At 43.0% G+C, this 24,812-nt stretch overlaps 1 protein-coding gene across 29 annotated transcripts in view; it reads right to left on the bottom strand.

The window, feature by feature from the left end:
• The window catches only part of KCNMA1 (potassium calcium-activated channel subfamily M alpha 1), a 915,613-nt gene that overhangs the window by 142,480 nt on the left and 748,321 nt on the right, over positions 1-24,812 (bottom strand). For 27 of the 29 annotated variants that reach the window (XM_023737654.1, XM_023737655.1, XM_004383187.1 and 24 more), the window contains one exon: positions 7,710-7,803. In XM_023737654.1, coding sequence (XP_023593422.1) covers positions 7,710-7,803 — 94 coding nt within the window. Of the gene's footprint in view, positions 1-7,709; positions 7,804-12,183; positions 12,271-24,812 lie in introns of all 29 variants that reach the window. The other 2 variants (XM_004383185.2, XM_004383181.3) reach the window with 1 other exon arrangement.

Below are 24,812 nucleotides of genomic sequence, written 5' to 3'. Positions count from 1 at the left end.
ATAACTCCTATTTTCCTCCTTTGTGTATTTCCAGCACCCAGTAAAGCGAATTCAGTAAACCAGCAAAGAAGCGGATGAATGATCTCTAGTCTCCAAACACTCTTTAATCAATCAACAGAGACTCACCATGCCTCTTACGGAGACCAGAAAACGTGCAGAGCAAGAGTCCATTCACCTTTGATATCTTGTGACAATCTGACCAGTCACTTACAGGGACTGTATTTGAATTAGGGCACAGAGCATTCACCATAAAAAATGGCATCACGATCTGAAGGGAGACTCTGAACTAAGTTTCTACCCAGTCAAGTTTGCAGCTGCTGTAACTACTCAGCAGGGATACACACATTGGATGTCTGAAAATGGTCCACACATACATTTTTCATTAAGCAACTATCTGGTGCTCCGACGCCAAGGGTGAACATTCCTAAGAGGTGGACCCCATCACTTCAAGCTTCTCTTACTGCTCTGATTCTTATAAGCAGTGGTTCTCAGAGTGTGGTCTCAGACCAGCAGCAGCAGCATCACCTGGGAGCTTGTTTGAAATGAAAATTCTTGAGCCCCACTCAGGCCCACTGACTCAGACTCTATGTGGTGGCGCACAGCAAGCTCTGATTTGACAAAGTCCTCCAGGTGACTCTGATGCTTGCTAAAATTTGAGAAGCACTGCTGGTAAGTGGTGGAGAAACAATGTGGCTTAAGTAAATCCCACCAAAGTTGGCACCTTTTAGCAATACCCAGACTTGAAGGCGGTGGTTTTACTCATCAGGACCAGGACCAGGTAAGCAGAGCAAAGTGCAAAATTTCAGGACCAGCACTTGAGAATCTGAGGGTGAGTGCCTCCTTAACTGCTGCACCCCAGGCACCTTGCCTGTCTCACTCTAGCAGCCATGCCATTCAAGTGGAGTGATACAGGACTGGTGATGGTCTGTCTTGACAGCTGTGACTCTCTGGCTCTAGAGGGCTGATGTCAACATTTAATGGTGGTTTTTAACCTAGATGCTACACTAATGGCTCACTCTTGCTGACCTTTATTTCCATAAGCTAATCAGTAAATAAGCAAACATAAAAGAGCAAATTAGATATTAGTTCTTATAAAGTATAATACTTGTCCTCATCATTCCATTTTCAACCCTACTTTCTCCCTACCTCTTCTTTTGCTCCATAGAAAACAACACGGCGTCTAGAAGCTAAGTGCCTATGTTCAATGATCAACGGGTCTCTGGCTGTGCCCACCTCAGGAGACCGGAGAAGGTCTCAGGTGGCCTCCTCAGAAGGGCTCACATTTGAATTTTCAGCCTGGTAAATGGTTCTAACTGAATGCACATCATTCTTCGGTGCATTTTCCTTTTGGGTGACTGCTGCTTCCTGCTACTTTGTAAAGGTGCTGACTTTTGGATTCTGGCCCCACCTTGGCCTGTTCTTCAACACTGCCTATCCCCTCCTCTGTGATGACCATCTCCCTTCAGACACTGCTGTCCACTAGCCCACCCCCCATATCCCAACAGACAGCCATCCCTGAAACCACCTGGATAAAACCTTCGTGCCAGGGTCTGATCACCCTGGCAAAACTAGGTTCTCTTCAGTTTCCTGGTGTCTATCTACTTGCATTTTCCCCTTCCTAAGAAGTAAATAATCAAGAACAGTTGCCACAGAGTAAGTCATGTGTAGTTAGGCAGATGCCAATCTCCAAGGAGGAAGGAAATCACTGCCTCTAATGTTTGGGAGACAACCCAGGAGAATTAACATGTTCTTAGCCCTAGACGAGATTGTACAAGATGCTACTAAAATGAGAGGACAAGATAATGACCCTCTGCTGAGTATGCGACCTGCTCCAGGACCTTTGTCAAGTTCATCCAAGTCTTGGTATGATGAGGCCCACTACTTGTTTCTTCTCCAGTCCCACAGGGCCCTGCCACATGCTCTTTGTGTATTAAGAGGTGAATTGACTTAGCTAAGCTGCTACTTCCTCCTGTCTTTATTCTGCCCAGTGGAAGAATTGTGAGGGTGGCATTCTATCCCCATCTCTGACTTGACTCAGGTCATCTTTCCATTTTCTATTGCTATGATGTTTCACCCTGGCAGACTCTGACCTGGGCAATCCTAACATTAAGACTCCATGAGAGCCGTGAGTCAAAAGTGAGGGAATGGGACTTACCAAGCAGATGAGTTTACTTCACTTAATGATCAGTTGATGCCCAAAAGTATCATCCATTTTCCTCCCATCAAATTCTCCTTCTACTCAGGAAGCTAGTGTCATTATAATATCTTCTGAGTCTCATGACATGAAGGTCGCTTCAAAGTGTTCAATGTCTCCCTTTTTAGTGTCTGCAACTTCTTCTTGCTAGCCTAGGTGGAGGCTATCTCTTTTTTTAAGTTGTCCACCGTCACATCCTGCATAAATCATCATGGCTCATGGTGCTCCACTTTACTCCAAGTCTCCTTGCTGTTAGCTGCTGTCAAGTCAGCCCCTGACTCATGGTGACCCCACACACAACAGAATGAAATACTGCCCAGTTCTGTGCCATCCCTGTGATCGGATGCAGATCAGTCCATTGTGATCCATAGGGTTTTCACTGGCTGGTTTTTGGAAGTAGATCATCAGGCCTTTCTTCTTAGTCCATCTTAATCTGGAAGCTGTGCTGAAACCTGCTTAGCATTCAGAGCAACCCACAAGCCTCCACTGACAGATGGGTGGTGGCTGTGCATGAGAGGCATTGGCTGGAAACTAAACCTGGGTCTACACCTTGCTTGCAATCCACCTTGTGGAGACTCTTCCTCTTTTTTGCTGACCCTCTACTTTACCAAGCACGATGTCCTTCTCCAGGGACTAATCCCTCCTGATAACGTCCAAAGTACATAAGACGTAGTCTCACCATCTTTGCTTCTAAGGAGTAATACTATTAGTAGAGAATGTCTCTCATCACTCAGGGCTAGGTTAAATGAGACCTCCTTCACCAGGCTCAGCCCCCAAACCAGAGTAAATCACAGCTCTTTTTGTTCTCACAGTCCAAGCTAGTAGAATCTCCAAGTAATTCTTGCTCAGTTTTGTTCTGTATGAATGTCTGTCTCCTGTGAGTAACTTGAAGACAGAGACCTGGTCTAATCCATCTTTCTTTATATCCCTCAAAGACCTTCCACAGCATCTTGAGTACGGTTATTATTGTTAGCAGCTGCTGTTCAGTTGGCCCCAACACATGGCAACCCCATGTACAAAGGGATCAGGCCACCATTGTGGTCCACAGAGTTTTCATTGGCTGATTTTTCAGAAGTACATTGCCAGGCTTTTCTTCCTAGTCCATCTTAGACTGGAAGCTCTGCTGAAACCTGTTCAGCATCCTAGTGACACGCAAGCCTCCACCGACAGACGGATAGTGGCTGTGCATGAAGTACTTGGGCCAGGAATCAAGCCCAGGTCTCCCACATGGAAGACGAGAATTCTGTCACTGAACAACCACTGCTCTTCTTGTACACTGTAAGCTCTCATTAAACATTTTCTTGATAGGAATTAATCTGAGAAAAGGAATAGAAGCAGGCAGCTGAAATGCGTAGCCTTTCTGGGTTCCATTTAAGGACATGGTGTGAGAGCCAAGGTATTTATCCTATACCATATACCCAGGAGGAAATATTCTCATCATCTAAATAGTTTGGGTAAAATGACTCGAAGGTGGCCATGGAATGAACTGAACATGATTATAATCTGGGGTTCCTCTATGAACCTGCTGCAACTCTAGTCAAAATGGTGTCCTCTGTACTTTTCCCCAGAGACTTTCTAGAGAGCTTTTAGTAGATGTTCAAAGTGGTCAATATGGCCCCACAATTAAGAACCCTTGGCTTGGTTATTTAGAGAGAAAGTTCTTCCCCTCTAGGGCCTTACAACAGAAGAAAGACATGCTTATCTTCACAAGGCAGAAACCCCCAAGTTAGAGAGCACTAGGCAATGAGTAGCTTGTGGTTTCCATGGAAACCTAGGAGTGGTTCCTTGAGTAAGTCCACGTTAAGTTAAGAGACAGGCAAGGAAGGGAAATAACAGGCACCTAGATGGTAAGGGACCTGAGAATCTCCATGGCCACTGCTCCTCGATGGACATGGTGCCAAAGGTGATTACTACACGTGTTCACTCTTGGGGCTCAGACACTCGCCATTTGGCTCCATCTGGCTGAGAGAGTTGTTTTCTGTCAGGGAGACTAAAAAGCATACTGCATCAGGATCCAGACACACAAAATGAGGCTGTTCACCTAATGATTGTACAGACAGTTAAGTGACACTTAAAAAACAGGATAAGCCTGATACCAGAACAAAGGGGTGACAAAGACCATTAGTGCCAGAGTCCCCGTAACATTTCATGCAGGCAGATGATTTGGAAGGGGCCTGCACGCAGGAGGCTGTTTTATCTCAGAGGCCACAGTGGTAAATTAAAGCCTGTCCTAGCCCATTCTGGGCTCTCACGTTTCTCCTAGACTACCGTTATCACTGCCCATAGGCCACTAAAACCTGCCCAAATTCCAGATGATTGATTCTGCTTGAACAGCAGGCCACATACTCATGTTGAAAAACCCACTTCAAATAAGTCATTAGCTTCCATTATGGATTGTTCAGATCATAAGAAATTACACCTGGGAGTCTTATCTTCTGTAGAACAGAAAGGAGGTGTTCGAAGAGGTGGGGGGAGCTGGAGAAGCCAGAAGGTGCTGTATGAGCCTCTCTGTTTTCCATCTATAAACAAGAGGGATCTAACAAAAATAGGCTCTGCTAAGCTCACTGCCAATGCCAGCTCCAAAGACAAATGGCTCATGAGCTCTCCATTCATATGCTGAAAGTGAAGGAAGGTGGGGAGAGAGCTGTATGTGGGCTTACTCATGAAGCATCGGTGATTTAGTGGTGGGATTTTCCCCTTCCATACAGGAGATCCAAGTTGATTCTAGGCCAAGGCACCTCATATGCAGCCACCACCCATCTGTCTGTGGAGGCTTGCATGGTGCTATGATGTTGAACAGGTTTCAGGGGCGGTTCAGACTAAGATGGGCTAGGAAGAAAGGCCTAGCAATCTACTTCCAAAAATCGGCCAGTGAAATCCAATGGACCACCATGGTCCAATCTAAAACTGATCCTGGCGTTGGCACAGGACCGGGCAAGATTTTATTCTACTGTGCGTGGGGTCACCACGAGTTGGCACAGCAGCTAACACCACCACCAGCAATGTTAGGCAGAGTACGCAGAGTGCCTGCGATGTAGATAGTCTTGATAAAGGAGGAGTGTCTAAGACTTTCTTACTTGTCATGGGATGCCCATTCCAGTTGAGCTGGGATGGAGAACTCCGTGGGCTGGTGGGAAAATCAGCCAGCAACAGAAGCCGTGGCCATAGCAGCGGCAGTAGCAACAGCAGCAGCAGCCCAAAGGCACCAACATGAGAAGCCTGAGTTCTGTAGTTGGCAAGTTTCGCCTCACCGCCTGACCCCAGTTTAGCAATTCTGATGTACCAGGGAACAGACAGCTCCAGCCCAGGATGACTGCCTCCCTCAGTCCCTCTCCGGCAGGCAATGAAAGCAGGATCCACTTTGAAAATTCTCCCCTGTCATGCAAACTGACACAGGCATGCTTTTCAAAAACCCACAGCCAATCTGTTGATCATTACTTATTTACAAAGGCCTTCGGGCAGAAAGTCCTGTAAAAACCATGCTTGATACGGTGTACACTAGCTTTTTCTGCTTGTGGAAAAAAAGTTCCCCCAAGGCTACCTCAAACCATCACTTTCTATTGCACATAAAATGTAGCGTGTAACACTAAAGTATTTAATATATATGGTATAATATATCTACAGGAAGGCATTTGTGTAAAAGTATGTTTCCCTGGATTTGGTAATTTGATGTTTTGCTGAAGGCTACGACTTAAAAAAGCCTCCACGTACAGAAGACCTGTCATCTTGGTACCCAAGAGCCAACAGAATAAAGAAGTACCCTTAAGCAGCAAAACTTTGACACAGCTTTGAAGCATATGAAAACAGTATAACTCCTTAGAATTATTATTACTCAAGATCAAAGAAACGAGCCATACTTTACATAGCAAACAGGGACAGGGAATTTGGCTCCAAAGGTTGGAGATTTTTCAGGCTTCACTTTATTTATTTATTTGCTTCTCTAAATTAAGGCAAAGCAGAGGCCCCTGCCTTTCTGTAGTTTAAATGGGTAAAACTATTAGCGTTAGATAAGGCGATTACCTAAAGGTGAGTAAACAGCAAGAGAACACTAGTTTGACAACTGGCACCATAAAAATGAGAAGGCTGGCAGTTGGCTCATTTTATCCCTCCTCACAAACTGTAAACAAGCATGTAAATCAGCAATTCCCAAGTAAGGCTGAGCAAAGGGGAGGGCAGAGAACTTTTAAGGAAATACTGAACAAGAACGGTGGGCCATAACAGAAGAGTGATGGGGCTGGATGAGCCTTCCATTGAGAACCTGCATCCTCAGCCACAGGAAGGAGGACTGCCCTGGTTTACAACTCAGAGAGGTGGATGTGGAGGGCCTGGGAGATGCCAATGGGACTGAGAAGGGGAGAGGGAGAAGAAAAGCACCATTATTTTATTTCAATAAGCAAAGGGAATGGAAATGGAAAGAGGACAACAGCCACAAAAACAGCAGGTCTCTATGCGATGGTCACAATCACTGATTGCAAATCTGCCAATCCTTCCTATTTCATTGAGGTGCTAGGCTGTCTAAGGAAATAAGCGGGGCGGGGCAAGCAGTTTGTGCTGGACTACTAACCTAGAGGTTGGCGGTTTGAACCCACCCAGCAGTGGCTCGGAAGACAGGCCTGGGGAATGCTTCCATAAAGATTACAGCCAAGAAAACCCCATGGAGAAGCCCCACTTTGTAACACATGCGGTCACCATGAGTCAGAATCGACTTGACGGCAAGGGTTTGGTTTTGTATTTTTGGTTTTGGCAGATGAATAAAAGACTGAAAAAGGGGAGATGGAAGATGAATCGGTCAAGAATAGGAACCTGCAGAACTCTGGGCAAATTTGGTTTAACTTGCCACTTCCTAGAGGAAGCTGTAGTGTTGAAAGAGAAAGAGAGAGAGAGAAAGCATGCAGTATTTCATAATTAATATTGCTTTTGGCCTGCACAGAACTGGATTACTTTTGAACTTTGCTTTGGCAAGTCCACAGATTATTAGACTTTTTTTTATGAGTCAAAATCAATTAACAGGAATTTGATTTCAATTGACAGGATAAAAGGAAGGTAATCTTCAGGTTCATTTTTGATTGTGATGATACATCTCACATATGGCCTTAAGTACAGAAAACAGTCCTCTGAGGGACTCCAGCAGAAAGAGCCTTGCCAGAGGCAAACTAACCACATGAGTTCCTCTGATTGGTTCCCACCGTCATTAGTGCCACTGCTGGTTAGGAAGTACACAGAGACAGGACACGGTGACAGCTAAGACTTTAAAGCCTATGTATTTTTCAAACAGCTTTTCAAACTGTTTTTCATGACAGAATTTTTTCAGCTCTATCATTAACTGCTGACAAGCTGACAGAATAAATACTCCAGCCTTTAAGAAGCCATCTAATGATCTCCCTCCCCTCCCCCTGCCTTGTTCTTGCTGGGGAGGGAGGGGAGGCGGGCACAGGGCTCTGGCAGGGTGGGGAGAAGGCGAAGATGGGGAGAGAAGGTGCTAGAGAGGGACCCCATCTGCGGCCCCTCTCCTTACCTCATCAGCTTGGGCGAGGAGTTCGGCGAGTTCCGCATGCCTCCGTTCCGCTGCTTTTTTTTGGGTGACAGTGTGGACGGTTGCTCGTCTTCAACTGGAAATACAGGCAGCTCATGAGATTATGAACAGTTGAGGGCAGACTGTGAAATACAGGCAAGATTTCAAAGGACACACACTCAAGGCTCAGTCACTCACTAGTAATTCATGGCTGTCGGTTTTTTAGGGCCCAGTGACGGAGACCAAACGCGTTAGTCAAAGAGGCCGGCTTAGAAAAGGTGAAAGCACCCCCTCTTGGCACTGCAGCATTTTGAACATGCACTTTAAACAGACTAAAACAGTGTGTCAATATCCCTGCCATAAGAACAAAAGAAATCATGATTTATCTGCATATAAAAAATATGGAAGCACATAGCATTATTCTCAGAGTTAGTTCTGGTTAAGTTGCTTTGCTGGGTAATCAAATGAGTTTTCTCACAACCAAAATCAGAGATGAAGTTGTATTTGAAACAGCGTCATCATGGCTGCCAGCCAGCTGTTTGTTCAAATGACTGGTTGCGAATCCTTGCACACTGGAGAAAGAGCTTTCAGGAGAGGTGAGGATTCAAGGCCTTATCGGCCAATGTTTCAATCCCTCAGGACTGGGAACACTGGTGCATGCTGGCTCAAGAATTCCCAGCTCAACTCAACTCTTATCTCTCCACCTCCCAAGAGGGAAGGTATGTAGGGCCCTGCAAAGGGGATCCTTTGTGAGGTGATAGGAGAACTGGGGCTGGTGTGGTCAGAGGCCAGCTGGAGAAGAGCACCCAAGTGAAGCAGGAGGTCGGCATTGAATGATCTCTTTGATGGTGCAGTGAGGGTGGGTGGGCAAGGGAGAGCAGCATAAGGGACTGGAAACCAGAGGCTGTTTTCCAAATGTCTAAGCCACACAGATCACTAAGCAATGTAAAGCTCGCTCACAAACAACACAGCACACTCCACTGCTTTTGCCCAAAGACACCCACTAATAAGCTTGGTAGATGTATTAGCCCGCATCATGCTTTTTTTAAAGAGAATCGCTTGATAATTAGTAGATGCGGACCCAGTCTGTCACCCAAGGGCAACAGCGGCAAAATCCTAGTCCTCTCCCCACCCCCACATTCAGGCTAAAGCTGTAACATCAAGAAGGAAAAATAGGGTCCTTGGATTCTTAGAGTTGACTGCAACACAGACTAGGAGGAAGCGCCCCTGAAACTCAGAATGCACAGCGGTTACCTTAAAGCTAAGAAGAGAAATATTAGCAGTGACGACATCAAAAGAAGCTTGATATATGTTAATGGTGTATAAATCTTAGGTAGGGGAGAATGTGCCATCTCAGCTACTCAATATTAGCCAGGAAGACCCACATCAGAACGTGCATTCTATGATACATCCCTGAAAACCCTAAATAAATTTATTATGCTATGATGAATGGTTTAAAGGGATTATAATAATCCAACGACCCTTTAAACCTGCGCTATGACACTCTGTATCCTCCCCTATTCTACCGTCAGCCTGGAGTTGTCTAAACCTGGCTGACACAGGGAAAGGAGACAACATAGTGCGAGGTGAGAACGATACCAGAAGCAATGAAGGCAAGAAAACACCTGCAAAGGCCCCCAGCTCACTTACAGTCCCACCTGCCCCACCCGCTCCGCTCCAAAGGCCCGTATCAGTCACTTAGTGCTCCAGGCAGGAACTATTTGGCTGGGAGCATATCACATCTTATCAGAAATGAGTATCCACAGCAAATCACACAGAGAGTAAACAGCACTTAAAAGATTAAAAGAAAGAAATACAAGCCACATAAATGGTATTGAAAAAAATCACTTAGAGTCGATATGCATCTCTAGGCAAGCAAACAGGCACTCTGAGCTTGACCTGAATTCATCTTCCTTTCAAAGGACAGGGAATCTTGCATCCCAGGGAACAGCAGGGTAGAGAGGCAGCGAGTGTGTGTGTGTGTGAGCGTGCATGTGCATGTGTGCATAAGTAAGTATACTTTTGTGCTTCCCCCATCTTAGGATGGGGTAGAAAGTCTTGCAGTAACTCCAAGGTCACCTTGTACTATGGACCACTTGTTAATTGCTGTGTTGTGGTTAGGATGATATAGATGCGCATGTGAGTGTGTCCGATGGGTTGCAAGTTCTGTTCTTTTCTTTCACACAAGCCTTCTTATGGTTAGAATAAAATATCCAAAAAGTTTTTATCTAACCTAGTCTACAACGGTTAGCTTGATGAAGACTACCAGACGTTAGCATGGTTTTATGCAATTATATAATGAGTCTGTATTAGTTAAAACCTGAATAGCTATCATCCTCACTGGCAATCCTGTCGGTTTCTCTTGCTTAACTTCTGTGCCCCCATTTACATTGGGCCTACAGTGAATACTCTCCTTTGGGTAAGTGCCTATTATCGTTACACCTCACCACTATCTATGTTTACTTAGAGCAATCTTCACATGGGAGCTCTTGCAAGTTAATACCTGTTAGCCAGCTCCAGGGAGATACCTCATTTTGGTGGTAAATTTATGCCTCCTTCTATGCAAGGAAACTATTTATTTTCATTGCACTCAGAAAGATCATCCATCATAATCATATTGCATTTAAACTGGAATTTGTTCTCTTAAATGAAACTTGTGTTCAAAGGTTTCCTCCTGTGCTCACAGCCTGGAAATGCAGATCTGTTCCCTGAAGAGCTGGGGGAAATGTCTCCAGCTGAAATATATGAAGGCTGTGTAATGGAGACCATTACATATGGCTTAGATCCCACAAGAGAAGCAGTGATCACTTCTTTCTCATAAGTAAGATATAAACCATATTTAATTATTATCCTTTATATGGATTCTATCTATTTCTGCATATTTAAAGAAAGCGGGTCTAGGAAAACTTTTAGTTAAGCTATAAAATATAATTTTCATTTCATGGCTTCCAGGACTGCATGAGAAGAATAAAAATTGAATTAAAAGGGCAACTCAAATTTACTTACTTTCATGAAAGACAAATGTATTGAAGTAACGGGCCACTACCTCATGACAACTCACATTTACTGGCTTATATTTAACTGACTTTTTGGCTAATTAAAATACACCTCTGTCTCTTGCATTTTCATTTGCCTTTCTGCTGTGGAAGTCCCATGAAGATATGATCCTTGACAGAACCCTGACATACCAGCTTCTCTGAAACACAAACAAGTTCAGAAATCCAACGTGGAATTTTTATAGGAGCTGAACTCCATCCAGTCTCCAACTACTCATAAAATTCAAGGGCTTGTTTTTGCACATCCCTAAGTATAACACTTAATGTGCAGTTGTAACTTCCCAGCCCTCGCTTGCCTAATAGGCACTGAATCTAACAGTTTTACAGTTTGGGAAGACTCAGTGCTAGAAAAATGTCAGGCAAGTCTAATGAGGCTTCAGATCCCCTGGTTTACACTGGAGTTTAATTGAAAGTTACAATGATGTTTTAACATGTTTGCTTATACTTCAGTAAAGAGGATTCATTATTTCAATGACATAACCTCCAGACAACGTTCTGGGAATTGATTTAAGATGTGGTGGTAATTCCAACAGCCTTAATGCAGAGTTGAACATCTGTAACAACATTTTACTCCACTTCTCATCAGTATTCTGTTTGCAAGCAAACGAAACGCAACATCTTCCAGAAACACTGGCCAGGACTCTGAGCTTATTTCAAGATGGTCATATATTTTACAAGATAATTTTTAAAGAAATCTCTTTCTTTCTCTGCCTTAGCCAGGTTGCAGACACTGTGTTGGCGTTCACCAGTGTCTCTTTACAGGCCCTTCGAATAAAATGGAGCAACGATTACAACTTTCAGCTTTCCAGAATATTCCAATGCCAGCATGTGATGGACCCAGCAGTCAGCTCCAGCCTGGGGCACATTCCTTCTTCCCTGTTTCCCAACAAAGTTTAGGGGATGATGCCCTTTGGGACTTAAAGGTAAATTTGTTGGCTGGAGTTAAAAAATAGTTCAAAGCAAATAAACTCGGAAACGTCATAAAAGGCAAACAACCCATAAACATGAGTCGCCTGGCTATCTCCATTACGTTATTAATCACCACATCTGGAGAAAGCCACATCTGCACACACTTAGCAGGTCATTAGTAATGTCATATTCACACTGGAATCACTCAGAGTAAGAGTCATGCAAAGTGGTTTGAATGCAAAGGCATCTAGCTAACAGGGCTTCCTTTGAAAGTCTGAGCAAGCTGCTAGTTTGGGGGTGCGTTTGTTTTAATTATTATTTATTGTTTTATATGGCTTTTCTGTTTGGTATTTTGCTGCCCAGAAAGCTAAGTGCATGCTGAAAGCCACAGTGGTGCATCTCTCTTCTTCAAGTGAGCTCAGCATGTTACAGTAGAATGTTGAGGGGTGCAGGGCAGAGCAGACACCCGTTGTAGTTATTAAAAATTGAGATAGGTTCCAGTACTCCTTCACCTGGCTCGGTCACAAGCCGAGAACTGGGAGTTGCGTTCTTGAACTCAAATGGGTCTTTGGGATAGCGTGATCTAGCTGCAACCTTGACTGCCAAACAATAAGGAGAAAAGAAAATGGAAATTAATCCTTTGTGAAATTTTTCTTTATAAAGGTTCCAAACCAATCTTAACGTTGAATAGAATCTTGGCTTTAAATTAAAATGAAGGTTCCTCTCCCACAGCTGATTTGCAGTTTTTTTCTTTTCTTTTTTCTTTTACCCTAATGACTTCCTGGCATTCTTTTTTGCTGTGTTATTGTCATTGATGTCAGTAAGGATAATACCTGTGAAAATTCAGAAGTTGTGCAGTAAGTTCCAAACACATGTGAAGCTTCCCGCTCCCTCACAACATTCACAGATACAAAGAAAACTCAGTTTAGCAGCAGGATCAGACCCATTATCTCCTGGAGCCTGCAAAAATGAATCCTACCAAATAATCCTCTTATTCCAAGTCATCAACCTTCAGTGTTAGCCTATTGTTTTCTCTCTGGCGTGGTCAGCTGCCCTGGTTGTGATATTGTTGTCTGACTTGCATTAAATACCATGGGTTTGTCACTCCTAAGACAAGGTGATGTGTAGCAACTTCTGGTATCATCAGTGTCATCAACGAAAACAGGGTGGGTGCTTTCTGTCTTCTAGCCTATGAGTGTTGCTTTACTAATATTAAGGGAAGGAGAGAGGGGAAAATTGCTAGAACAGAGATCAAACAGTGTGCCTTTTATTTTATTTTGACATTTCCCCAAGAAAAAACAATCCCATGTAAGTCATGGTAACACAGTCATTTGGCAACAATTAATTCAAAATGGACAAAACTCCCAAGCTGAGCTGACGTCTCTCTAATATGACTGCCCAAGACGTTCACCAGAAGTTCTGGGTTAATCACCTCTCAAGGTCCTGCAACATGACCACCAGAGCATGACCACTGGGTTGGAACACTGAGTGGGGCCTGCCTTACAGAGGGACACTTCCTGTTCTGTTAATCATAGACTACCAGAACCCTGGCTGCCTGTCACACAAGCGGGACCCATGAGAGGGTACAGATGTTTCCTTAACCAACAAAGCAAAAAATAACAGTAACAATAATACTAAATATTAATAACAAACACCAAGTAAATAACCCATACTGCAAATTTGGTAATACAATTGTTTCGCGATGCATCCCACAGTGGGGAAAGCTACGTGCCCATCATAAGGTTGAACACTCAGTACAGCTAGAATAAGACGGACATCAAAGCCACGTTCTGTGCCCAGAGGGTCAGTGGGCAGCTTAGTATCAGAACACAAGGGAGTTAAGGTGGGTCCTATACTCGGAATGCAAGTTTGTGGTCTGACAACCTTCAGGTAACATACGTCACCCCAGAATTTTGATGAACATGTATTATTGATAAGAACAATCTATAAAACTATTTTTTGGAAGATCATGGTGAATATTAAGACACAGATAATGAAAGGATGAAGGATGCTGCCCCTCAAAAGCAACCCTAACAATAGTATCTTCAATATACATATTAAAAAAACAACAGTTGCCCTCGAGTCCATTCTGACTCATGGCAACCCCATGTGTATCACAGTACAACTGTGCTCCATAGGGTTTTCAATGGCTGATTTTCAGAAGCAAATTTCCAGGCCTTTCTTCTGAGGTGCCTCTAGGTAAACTTGAACTGCCTGCCTTTTGGTTAGCAGCTGAGCACAGTAACTGTTTGCACCACCCAGGGACTCTAAATACATATAACACTTTACAATTTAACAATCACTTTATCATACATATTATCAGGAAGGATAATTTGGCAACTCCTAGCTGAGAAATATGAAATGTGTATATAGCTGGGAAAGCTAGAGAGTAGAGGTTAAAAAGAAATCTGCCATGTAAAATAAAAATGGAAAAGTCTCTCCGAGGGGTCCATCCTGCCCTGGCACCGGCGCGGGGAGCACCTGTCCTGTGGGAGGCTACAGGGAGGAGCCTGAGGGGGCAGGGAAGGGGAGGCTTGTTGGAGCTTTTTCATTTCTAGCTTTTGTGGAGCTAATAGGAGAGTGGGGAGGGAGACTTTAAGGAACAATAGGTTATGTAGAAGTTAATCACAGGGTATATTTCTGGCTCTATTCACTGCCTAGGAAACCTGAATTGTGTAAGTTTGAGTCCATCAACACAGAGTAATGAAAGAATTCAGCTCCTACATGGGAGACAGAAATAATACTATATAAATATATTAACAGAAATCCACACGACCTGGAATGCAATGTTCTCTATAGAAAGACTGCTGGCCTAATGGATCCTCTAGGATCAAACGGTAGATTCAAGTACCCATTGTGCACACTCACTCCATCTCAAACCACATGCCTCATGTTCTATACAGATCCTGGTGGAAGTCCAACGTTCATTAAAGCCCCTGGTATCTAGAATCTCAGCTGATTTATCTTCACTAAAACTATTAGTTATTACACCTGCTCTAATAACTTGCCCAACTCTCTGCCCTGCTCAGTATTCGGTAGAAAATTCCATTTGGAGACCTGGCTGCCTTTGGCTCTTTTCTTTTTTTTGTTCTTGAAACAGACCATCTCCATTGCCTCAAGGGCCGAGAAAAGTCTCAAGTAAAGATCACTAGGAATTAGATTTTCAGAGACAAGACACAGAGAAAACAACGGAATTCTAAGAGCAGATACACAATTGAAATGAGAACTGCCAAGAATTTCCCTGAATCATCGCTATGGAGTTTGGGGAATGGGAAGGTGGCAGATGATGGAAGATAATTTTTCCTTTGTTTTAATTAAACTGGGGAAAATATAAGCATGAGTCCAACAAAAACAACCATGTTCCAACTTTTCTTTCCTTCCCCTCCACCCCACTGTCGACTCTTTACACCAACTAGACGGTAAAGGCTCTAGGACCAAAAAGTATAACTGACTCCCAACACTTGAAGTTGTCCCAGCACGAGAGGAACATGTTTGTGGGGTGAAGTTTAAGAGCAGGAATGAAACCTGCATGTCCCTGACACCAACAACTGCCTCCTGTCTCCTGGTCTTTCTCAAGTTCAGGGGTCAACAAGCTACGACCTGCCACATTTTTACATGGACCACATGCTAGAATGGTTTTCATGTTTTTAAGTGGCTGGAAAAAAATCAAAGAGAAATAAAATTTCCTAACACATTAAAATTCTACGAAATTCAAATTTCAGTGGCTACAAGTAAAGTTTGATCGGAACACAGCCAAGGTCATTTGTTTACATATTGTCTACGGCTGCTTTGGCTCTACGATGACAGAGTCCAGTGGCTGCTACAGAGACGGACTGGATAGGTGCAAAGCTGAAGATATTTACTATCTGGCCTTTGACAGAAGAAGTTTGCCAACTCATACTCTAATTTATCTTCTCATATTTTCCTAGCTTTCCAGTTGTCAAAAGGGGCAATGTTCTTCCTGATCTGCAAACACAGCCAAATAATAAAAGAAACTCACATGGAACCCACTGGAAGCCCACAGATTTGGAGAAGTCAGGGGGATGGAGGTAGTTTGATGACTCTGATCTCCCTCCCACTCAACTTGCTATAAGCTCTGCTGGTTCCCTTGGGTTTGGGAACACAAGTCAGGTGAGTTTCTCATCTTCCAACTCAAGCTAAGTTGGATTCATTCTCCCAGAACTTTGGAATCAAGGCAAACCACATCTACATGGGCAATTCCTCACAGCTGTCAGGACGTGCTACAAGTCTACCCTGCAAGAGCTCCGTACAAGACAACAGATTAACCATTAGACTAGATGTGTTGAAAATATACAGTGTCAACCTTTCCCCAGCTAGCTCAGAGCGATATATAGATGATTATTTCAACCGTCAGCTGCCGCATAGATTTAAACCCCTGCACGGTAACTCCTGGATTCATCTGCCCCTTGTCAAACTTGCAAAGCTTTAGTTGGAGGATACGTGGTGTGGCAGTTTCACTGTGAATCCAGAATGATCCAGACGGCTGCTGTCTCTTTGTTAACAGGATGCCAAACTGATGAGTTTGTAATGCATTTCTTATCAAAGGTAGTTTCAGAAAAGAAAATGTGCCCCATCAGTTTGGCTAGAATATCACATGTACTAGATTATGGGCTTAATCAGGACCTCTCCATTATTTTCTTGAGGAAATAGATAATTCCGTATTTATTCCATTAAAATCATGTTATGCCAATGAATTATGTATTTATGAATTTATAATTATCCTTGATTTTTCCCCTCCTGCAGTACACTTAATAAAACCATCAGCTGGAGACTACAAAGCAGTGGTGCTTAATAGATACAAGCATGCTTATATATACATATATATATATATATATATAAAGTTAATGCTGATCTTTTTGAGCTGTGTGTCTAAAATGATCATTGTGAATAAAGGGATTGTAATTTTCAACCCATGCACTTAACAAAGACAAAATGGACTGTGATGGAATTTATGGAGCTTGTAAAGGAGCTATTTTCTAATATGGTTTATTATCAAATAGATTTGGACATGGAAACCCTCGTGGTGTAGTGGTTAAGAGCTACAGCTGCTAACCAAGAGGTCAGCAGTTCGAATCTACCATGTGCTCCTTGGAAACTCTATGGGGCAGCTCTACTCTGTCCTATAGGGTTGCTATGAGTTGGAATCAGCTTGACAGCAGTGGGTTTTTTGGTAGGTCATATCGGGCCCCTCTGAAAGGTATCAAGAGAAAATGCTTGTAAAGTCCTGGCACTGGTCCTGGCTCACTGAAACTGCTCACGTAAATGGCAGCAGCTGCCAGTTTTCTGTTGTCCTTACAGTCCTAACCCCTACTGACTTGTGAAATTCAGAACTTAAAACACCGGCATTAAAAACATTACTGATCTTGTCTTCATTAAAAATTCTGATATTTTGTTATTAATGGATTTTCTTTTTGCATTATATTAAAAAAAATACATTAAACTATCATTTATCTTTATAAATGATTATTCTGGGGCCTCCTGAAATTCTGTGCCTAAGGCAAGTGCCTCACTCTCCTCACCCTAGTCGTGGCCCTGCTCAGTTCTCAAGGGCGGTCTAGGTTACAAACAAGGACTTTTAGTGTGTGTCTGTGATGTGGGTCTACCTGCTCTCTCCCTCCTTCAGGCCTGGGCAAGGCAAATCTACAGCAAGGGTCCTTTCTTTTCATCACTTCATGCTGTTTGCATGAGACTGTTAAGGAAGGGCCTTGCAAGCACTGTTTCCTTGTGGGTTTACAAATTGTCAGAAATCCAGAGGAGTGGACAAAAGATCATGCTGCCCCAGGAATCTGAGATCTGCCACCTGCCCAGGGTGAGAAACAGAAAAGAGAGAAAGGACCAGGTCTCTCATATCTCACATCAAATTCTCATGGTTAACACAACGCTGATTTACATTTCCACTTTGGGGGTAAAGTTTTTATTTGCTTATATGCTTTGACTCAGATATTACCCTGCTCCTCTCTTTATTCCTCCTTTCCCTCAACAGCTTCAAATAAACATGACTAGCAGAAGACGTCAACCATACTTTCACTTCCTTTTTCACTTGGCTGTTTACATTTTTCTGAATTAAGGCTTGCCCCAATGATTCTGCTATTTGAAGACCAGCCTAGAATCTAATTGTGTATATGTGAAAAACTGTTTTCTAAACCAGAAGATGTTATACAGATACGAGTCATCATTATTATTAACATCATCATTATTATTATTATCCGCATATCCATAAACAGTGTATCTTCCATTGCACCGGTTGAGTCAAGAGCCCCGTGGAATTCTAATAAGCATTCCAGATGGTTGCACTGATACTTTCTCTGAAACTCAGATAAAGGTAAAATGCATGGGCTTTTAGCGCAACCCAGGTGCACTGCGTGGTCTGATGAAGAATGTTCTGCCGGAGCACTTTAGAAATACTCTACGCTTTTAACCTTGGGAAGTAAGGACCAGTCCGGATTGTGATTTTACACTAAACACGGCATTTAGTATATTTCTGAAGGGCATAGTCACCTTTTAAAGCTGTTCTTGAACTATAAACTCACTATCAGTTTCTAGCACTTATAGTATAAGTGCTACTATAGGTTATCTCAGATGCAACCTGGGCAACACTTTTAAAATGCTGCTACTTGCCGGGCCCCGCTGTGGTCAGCGCAGGCAGAAGAGAAGATGGCCTTTCCAGGGGCAGGGCCAGGATGGGATTTAGGCATGTTCTGGCCTCCCCTCTCTTACACGTGGGAAACAGGACGGCTCAAGGCTACACTAATATGCAAATCCAGGACTAGGGCCCAGGTCTACTGACATCTAATCCAGACCACGTGCCACCAAAATTCTGCGCGTTTGAGGACAGCATGAGAACTTGAGCTTCTGGAGTCAGGCCACCGGCTCAAGTCCCAGCCTGACCCTCATTGGCGCACTGACCTCGACCGAGTCACTCAGCACCCGATGCTGCAGGGTCTACTGCTATCCCTGAGGGCAGGCAAGGATGCCAAGGCTCAGAGACGCTGTGGGATTAAATGAGATACCAGGAGCCACCCCCCGATAGCCTGAGGACCACCTCTGTCCAGCTCCACTGTGATGGTTGACAGGGTTTATGTGTCATTTATGGAACTGTATTTAAGTCTGGAGACTGCACTTAAAAATGTGGATTTCTAGCTTCTTTAGAAAAATCTTGCAGAAGACTGGCCCTCCTTCCCAGAACATTAACTGTCTCGTGGGGCATGAGCTCGGGGGCTGGTCAAATAGTCCACTGCTGCCTACTGTACCCCTAGACAAATGGCAGGCACCCCTCATTTACATTTCTGGCCCTGGCACTACAAACACTCAAGTTTGCCATCCCTGTTATAAGGATTGTAAGGCATGAGATAACCAGTTGCCGTCGAGTTGACTGACTCATGGCAACACCAGCAGAGCTGTGCTCCACAGGATTTTCAATGGCTGATTTTTCAGAAGATCACCAGGCCTTTCTTTCAAGGTGCTTCCAGGTGGATTAGAATCTCCAACCTTTAGGTTCACAGCAGAGCGCATTAACCATTTGCACCACCCAGGGACTCCAGGCATGAGATAACCCTCTACAAACGTCAACTCGTATTGTGAGGCAGGAAGGGTAACAGTTAAGCACACAGGCCTTGAAGCTGCACTGCTAGGTTTGAACGTGGGCTTTTGGCAAATTACCTAACTTCAGTTTTCTCACCTATAAAATGGGACTAATGGGAGTACTTCCTTTATAAATTGGTTGTGAGCAGTAAAGAAATTGAAAACAGGAAAACTCTTGGAAGAGTTTCTGGAAAGCTCTTAATAAACATTACCCACCATCAAATCATCATCTTGGGTTTTACGAATCAAAGTAACTCGATGGTGCCCTTCTCCACAATGCCTGTCTGTTTTCTGCTCACTCTGTTCCACATAAACAGACTCATGCTCACCCCTAGACCCAAAGCAACCGACTTGCACCCACTGTCCAGAACCGTGCTGAGATGAACCACTGCCGCCCTTTGCATCTCGTCTGACTGTCACACTTGTCCCATATTTCATTTGACCCGGATGAACTGCTCAGGTCAAAAAAATTAGGCTTTGCCAAGTGTCATAAAAAATAAGAAAAGCCAGAAGTTTAAACAGGCCTCACTGTAGAGGCCTGGGACCATTCAGAACACTAACAAATCAAAGTCAGATGGAAACTTGGGAAACCCCATGGTTATCTCTAAACTACAGGAAATTGGTGCTGCCCTATTGTGAGGGCTCTTTCCCTGGAATTGCGGTTGGAAGGTCACGGTATGGTGTATGTACGTGGGGCCTGGTGGGAGGGGCAGAAGAACGATGAGGCGGGGAAGAGTGACTCTCACTATTCCATCCCATCATGTTTGCCTTTCACCTAACTTGACTCTATCCACCCTTCAAGGAACAGGTTAAGTCTGCCTCCTCCAGGAAGTCTTCCCAGATGATTGTTACAAGGTATGATCCCTCCTGTCTTAAACAATCCCTTGGCATTTCTCATGTCACACCCCTCTGACACCTCCTTATTTTTATTGCATTATTAATTCGTTTTCCATCAAAGTGTGCAGTACTTCCCCAACTAGACTATAAGCTCCTCTACTATTGTTCACACATCTCTGAAACTCTCATGGTACTAAGCATCTGGTAAGGCTCCTAATAAATATCACCCTAAGATACTGAACAGTTTTCAGAGGAGCTTCCAGACTAAGACAGACTAGGAGGAAAGGCCTGGAGATCTACATTGAAAATCAGCTAATGAAAATCCTATGGATCACAATGGTCTGATCCACAATCGATCATGGGGATGGTACAGGACCAAGCAGTGTTTCGTTCCGTTGTGCATGGGGTAGCCACGAGTCAGGGTCAGACTTGACGATAGCTACCAGGAGCCCTGGGTTCTAGTCCTGCCTTTGCTTGGATCAACCATGTGGGCTTGGCAAGGTAGTTCCCCTCCTGGGCCTCTGTTACTTTGCTGCAAAATGAGGGAATGGCACTAATTCTGTATAAGGACCCATTCAGCTCTGACTTTTAATTAGTCTGGGCTTATTGTTCCGTTTCGTGACTGATATTACAGGGGCCAGCCAGGACTGAAGGTCTCATAACTATCCAGCCACCAATAACTACTGAGCATTTCCTACCACACTCAACTCTGAAGCACCACAGAGTAGGAAAAGCAGGATTCCTGGTCCAAGAAATGTGTGGTATAAACCCTGGTTCTCAACCCTGGTTCCCATTAAAATCAATGGGGGAACTTTACAAGATAGCAGTGCTTGGATGGGGCCTGGACATTGTTTTCTCATTTTCTTTCTTTCCCTCCTTCCTTTCTTTTTAAAATCTTTTAAAAGATGCACAATAAGAGAGAGACACAAGTCTAGTCGCAGAAATGAGACAATAGCATTTAAACATATACATATATATATACACATATACAAATTCTCAAGTTCTATCGACCAACATTAGAAAAGATGTCACAGGGTAATGTCAGGTGAGGGCTAAATGAGATGCCTTAAACAATAGGTGCTGGAGGGTCTGGGGTGTTCAGGAAAGAAAGTAAGATTTGAAACAAGAATTGGACGGATAAAGATGTCAGCCAGCTTCACCTGTGTATCCCCAGAGCCAAATACAGAGCCTGGCACTCTGGAGGCACCCCTGCCATGATGCTGCAGAAGCAAAGAGGGGCCATCAAAGAAGAGAACGGCATGCCAGGTGGCGGCACAGCTTCCACAAAGGCAGAGAAGCGCGAAAGGACTAATCTCAGGAACTATAAGAAAACCAGTTTGGCTGGAACAGGAAGATCCATTTGAGGCCATAGCTGGATGTACATGAGAAAGAGTAAGGCTTTAAATTCCAAATGACGGAATTTGGATAATATCTGGTGGCAATCGAATCCTCTGAAAGTTATTCTTCCATCTATTTAAATACAGTACTCACATTCAAGGAGGAGAATGGGTGCCCTGCATCTTGGGAGAGTCTACCAGAACCGCCTAGCTCAGCCCACTTTCTTTCTGGCTACTTAAAAGTTGTAGGGGTCCAAGATAAGACACACACGTGCACATGGAATTAAAAACAAGGAAGCCCCCGGCAATTGTACAATTCCATCGGAGGTCTCACTTTCATTCTGGAGAGTGTATTTGACAGGAAAATACCATTATTTAATGCCTCGGAAAGGGGTCCTGGGAAACCCCCATGGTCAGTTTCTCAACACGGGCCAGGTACATCTAGCCTTGACTCCGGGCGGTTATTTCCTGTCTCTAACTACTTGAGCCGATCCCACCCCACAGTAAAGGAGCACTGGCAAGAAACACCTCAGGGTTTGACTTTTACTTGAAAACTGACTGCCATAAGTATTATTAAAAAAACAGTTTCAACCAAATCAGTGATTGAAAGTAGATTCATGCAGAAAGAAATGTTTCCCCCAATCCTCTACTCCTTGGTTTTATCCAGTCAATAAGACTTTAGGATTTTCTCGCCCAAAGCACATAGGTTAATAAAATAAGAATATACATTGTTATCTGGTCCTTGACCTGTACTCCCTAGCCCAGTGTGCCAGAGAAAAGTTAAAACAACTCAAGAGACAATTCCTACTAGATTCTCAAAAATAATAGTTTCAAATTTTTTAATTGGAGCCTTGGTGGCACAGTGGTTAAGTGTTTGGCCGCTAACCAAAAGATCGGCAGTTTGAATCCATCATCCGCTGCTTGGAAACCCTATAGGGCAGTTCTACTCTGTCCTATAGGGTTGCTATGAGTTGGAATTGTCTCAATGGCAAATTTTGGAATTATAAAAATAGTAAAATACATTCATCCAAAATTCTTTATGGCTCAAGAAGTAGAATTTAATAATGAAGAAAATAAATTGATAAATGAATCATCCTAGAATTTATTTGAATTCTCTCCTTCCATAACCTCAATGAATCCGTTGTCTCCTATACAGGCCTATGTTTATACCCAAACATTCTGTGTAAAAGGAATATTGTCGGTTAACAAAAAGATGTTGGTGAAAAAACATAGCTGTGTCATCTAAAAAAAACTAGTTGAAAAATAAGCTGTGTGTGTATAAAAGAATTTTTAAAAAGCAGTTTTGTGTCCGTTTGTTTTTTTCCTCATTGATATCCAAATCGACTAAGCTGATCAGCCTTTGTGTAGACAGCCTTATTAAAACAAAAACAAAAAACCAGTCCTGTTTGTCAGGAATTTAGTTCTGGCCCAGACAGACAAGCAACATTCTTTGGTTAACTTGGATTCTAGATAATCCTTGATGAAAGCGCATCATGTTAAAATTATTTTTATATAGCACATTAATCCAATACATAAGCCATCTTTATAAAAATGTACATACCTCATTATCCTGGTGTGGAGTGAAGTCTATGGAGTTAATTTGAGTAAGTAAATAACCCATTGCCTTGGAGTTGATTCCGACTCATAGCAACCCTATTGGACCTAGCAGAACCGCTCCACAGGGTTCCAAAGCTGTAATCTTTATGGAAGCAGACTGCCACATCTTTTTCCCCGCAGAGCAGCTGGTGGGTTCAAACCACCAACCTTTCGGTTAGCAGCTGAGTGCTTAACCACTGCACCACCAGTGCTCCTTTTGAGTAAATAAGTAGTAGATAAAAATGGGAACTTGCCATCTATAAGCAGATGGCAGAGGCAATCCAGCCTTGGTGGTGGGAATCTGGTATTGTGAATTTCCCTTTTAAAAACACAGTAACATTTATTTAACTCGAACTTGTTTCAAGTCAGTACTAAAATCAAGAGAGTTGGATTGAAAGAAAACTTAGCAATTGAGGTGTTGTCTTAGTGGAAGCATATCCCCTCAAAAAGAAAGCAGTTTAAGGCACTTATTTTGGGGAAGTAAAGGACAGAATCTGGAGAAAAAGCAGAAAGTGTGGGAGGGGGGTGGTACCTACCTAGAAGCCAACCCAGGAGTTAGATTTCATTTACAGAAGAGCAGCGCCACCTGCTGGTTGCACTGAATTTCAAGCCCCTGTGGTTTGCAGGCCATCTAGCAATCTATGCATAAATATACAGCAGTATTTCTCAGCTGCTGTTATACGTAAGAACTTTATTACCAGTTGGCAGATTTCTAACATACTGGTTGCAGTTTAATAATCCTCTATTACCTGAAGTATGGGTGATATAAAAAACCTAGAATGTTAATTGTTGACAAACCAGTTCTAATATGTAAAGCACTGTAAGTCACCCAGAACATACCCAAATAAATCAAAAGGGAAAACTCTTTTTGCTCTAATAACGTGTTATTAAACACCACAACTTGATCACTTATATAAAAATAATGTTCATGCAGTTTGATGTACTAAGATATCAGGAAAAATACATTATAATCTTACTGAGAGCTTTTCCTTCATTTACAATTTAGAGGAAAACACTTTGCAAGGAATATTTCTTTCCTTCTTTAAAGAATACACCTAAACCAAGGTATCATTTAAGAAATTTGCTCATATAACACAACATGAGTTATAAATAACTAAGATTACATCTGTAAAATGTTATATATTTTTAAACGGCAATAGAGAAGTCACGGAGAATATAAGTCACTGATCCAGTGAGCAGAGAAACACTACCTGTCATTTTTCAGAAAAAAAGATCACACAAATGCGATAGCAAAGGGACACAATAAAAGGAAGAAGCGAGAATGTGAAAGGTAACTCTGATTGCATCTGCAAAGGAAACTGTGAAATAAATTAACACCAAAGCACCCACGAAAGGCATATTGTAGCTTCACTGCAAACGATTGTTATGCAAGAGAGAAGATTGGTGATTTTGTAGGAAGAGAAATAAACTGTAGGCTGTGAAATCTGGTGGTGGTAACTATAATGACCACGCTACTTACAACTCTGATTTGATCTCTAATGAAAAAGAAAATTAAAAAAGTACTCTAAAGAATAGATACATGCAATAGGGATCATATTTTTCACTTGCAACAAATAAGCCCCAAACGGGATCAAAGGGCCCCAGTAAATGAAAAATAACAGTTCCTACGTTGTCCTGATTTGGTCTCAAACAAAACTACCATGCTGATAAAATTCCAGTGCTGACGAGGACAGTACAGCCATTCTTGGAAGTGGTATGGAAAGGAGGCGAGTGCCATTGCCCATTCAGTGGATGGGAAGGCCACTCTA

The sequence above is a fragment of the Trichechus manatus genome, unplaced genomic scaffold, assembly GCF_000243295.1.
Source record: "Trichechus manatus latirostris isolate Lorelei unplaced genomic scaffold, TriManLat1.0 scaffold00106, whole genome shotgun sequence".
NCBI classification, from domain to species: Eukaryota; Metazoa; Chordata; class Mammalia; order Sirenia; family Trichechidae; genus Trichechus; species Trichechus manatus.
The sequence above is the reverse complement of the archived record's forward strand: the minus strand, read 5'-3'. Positions and strand labels throughout refer to the sequence as shown.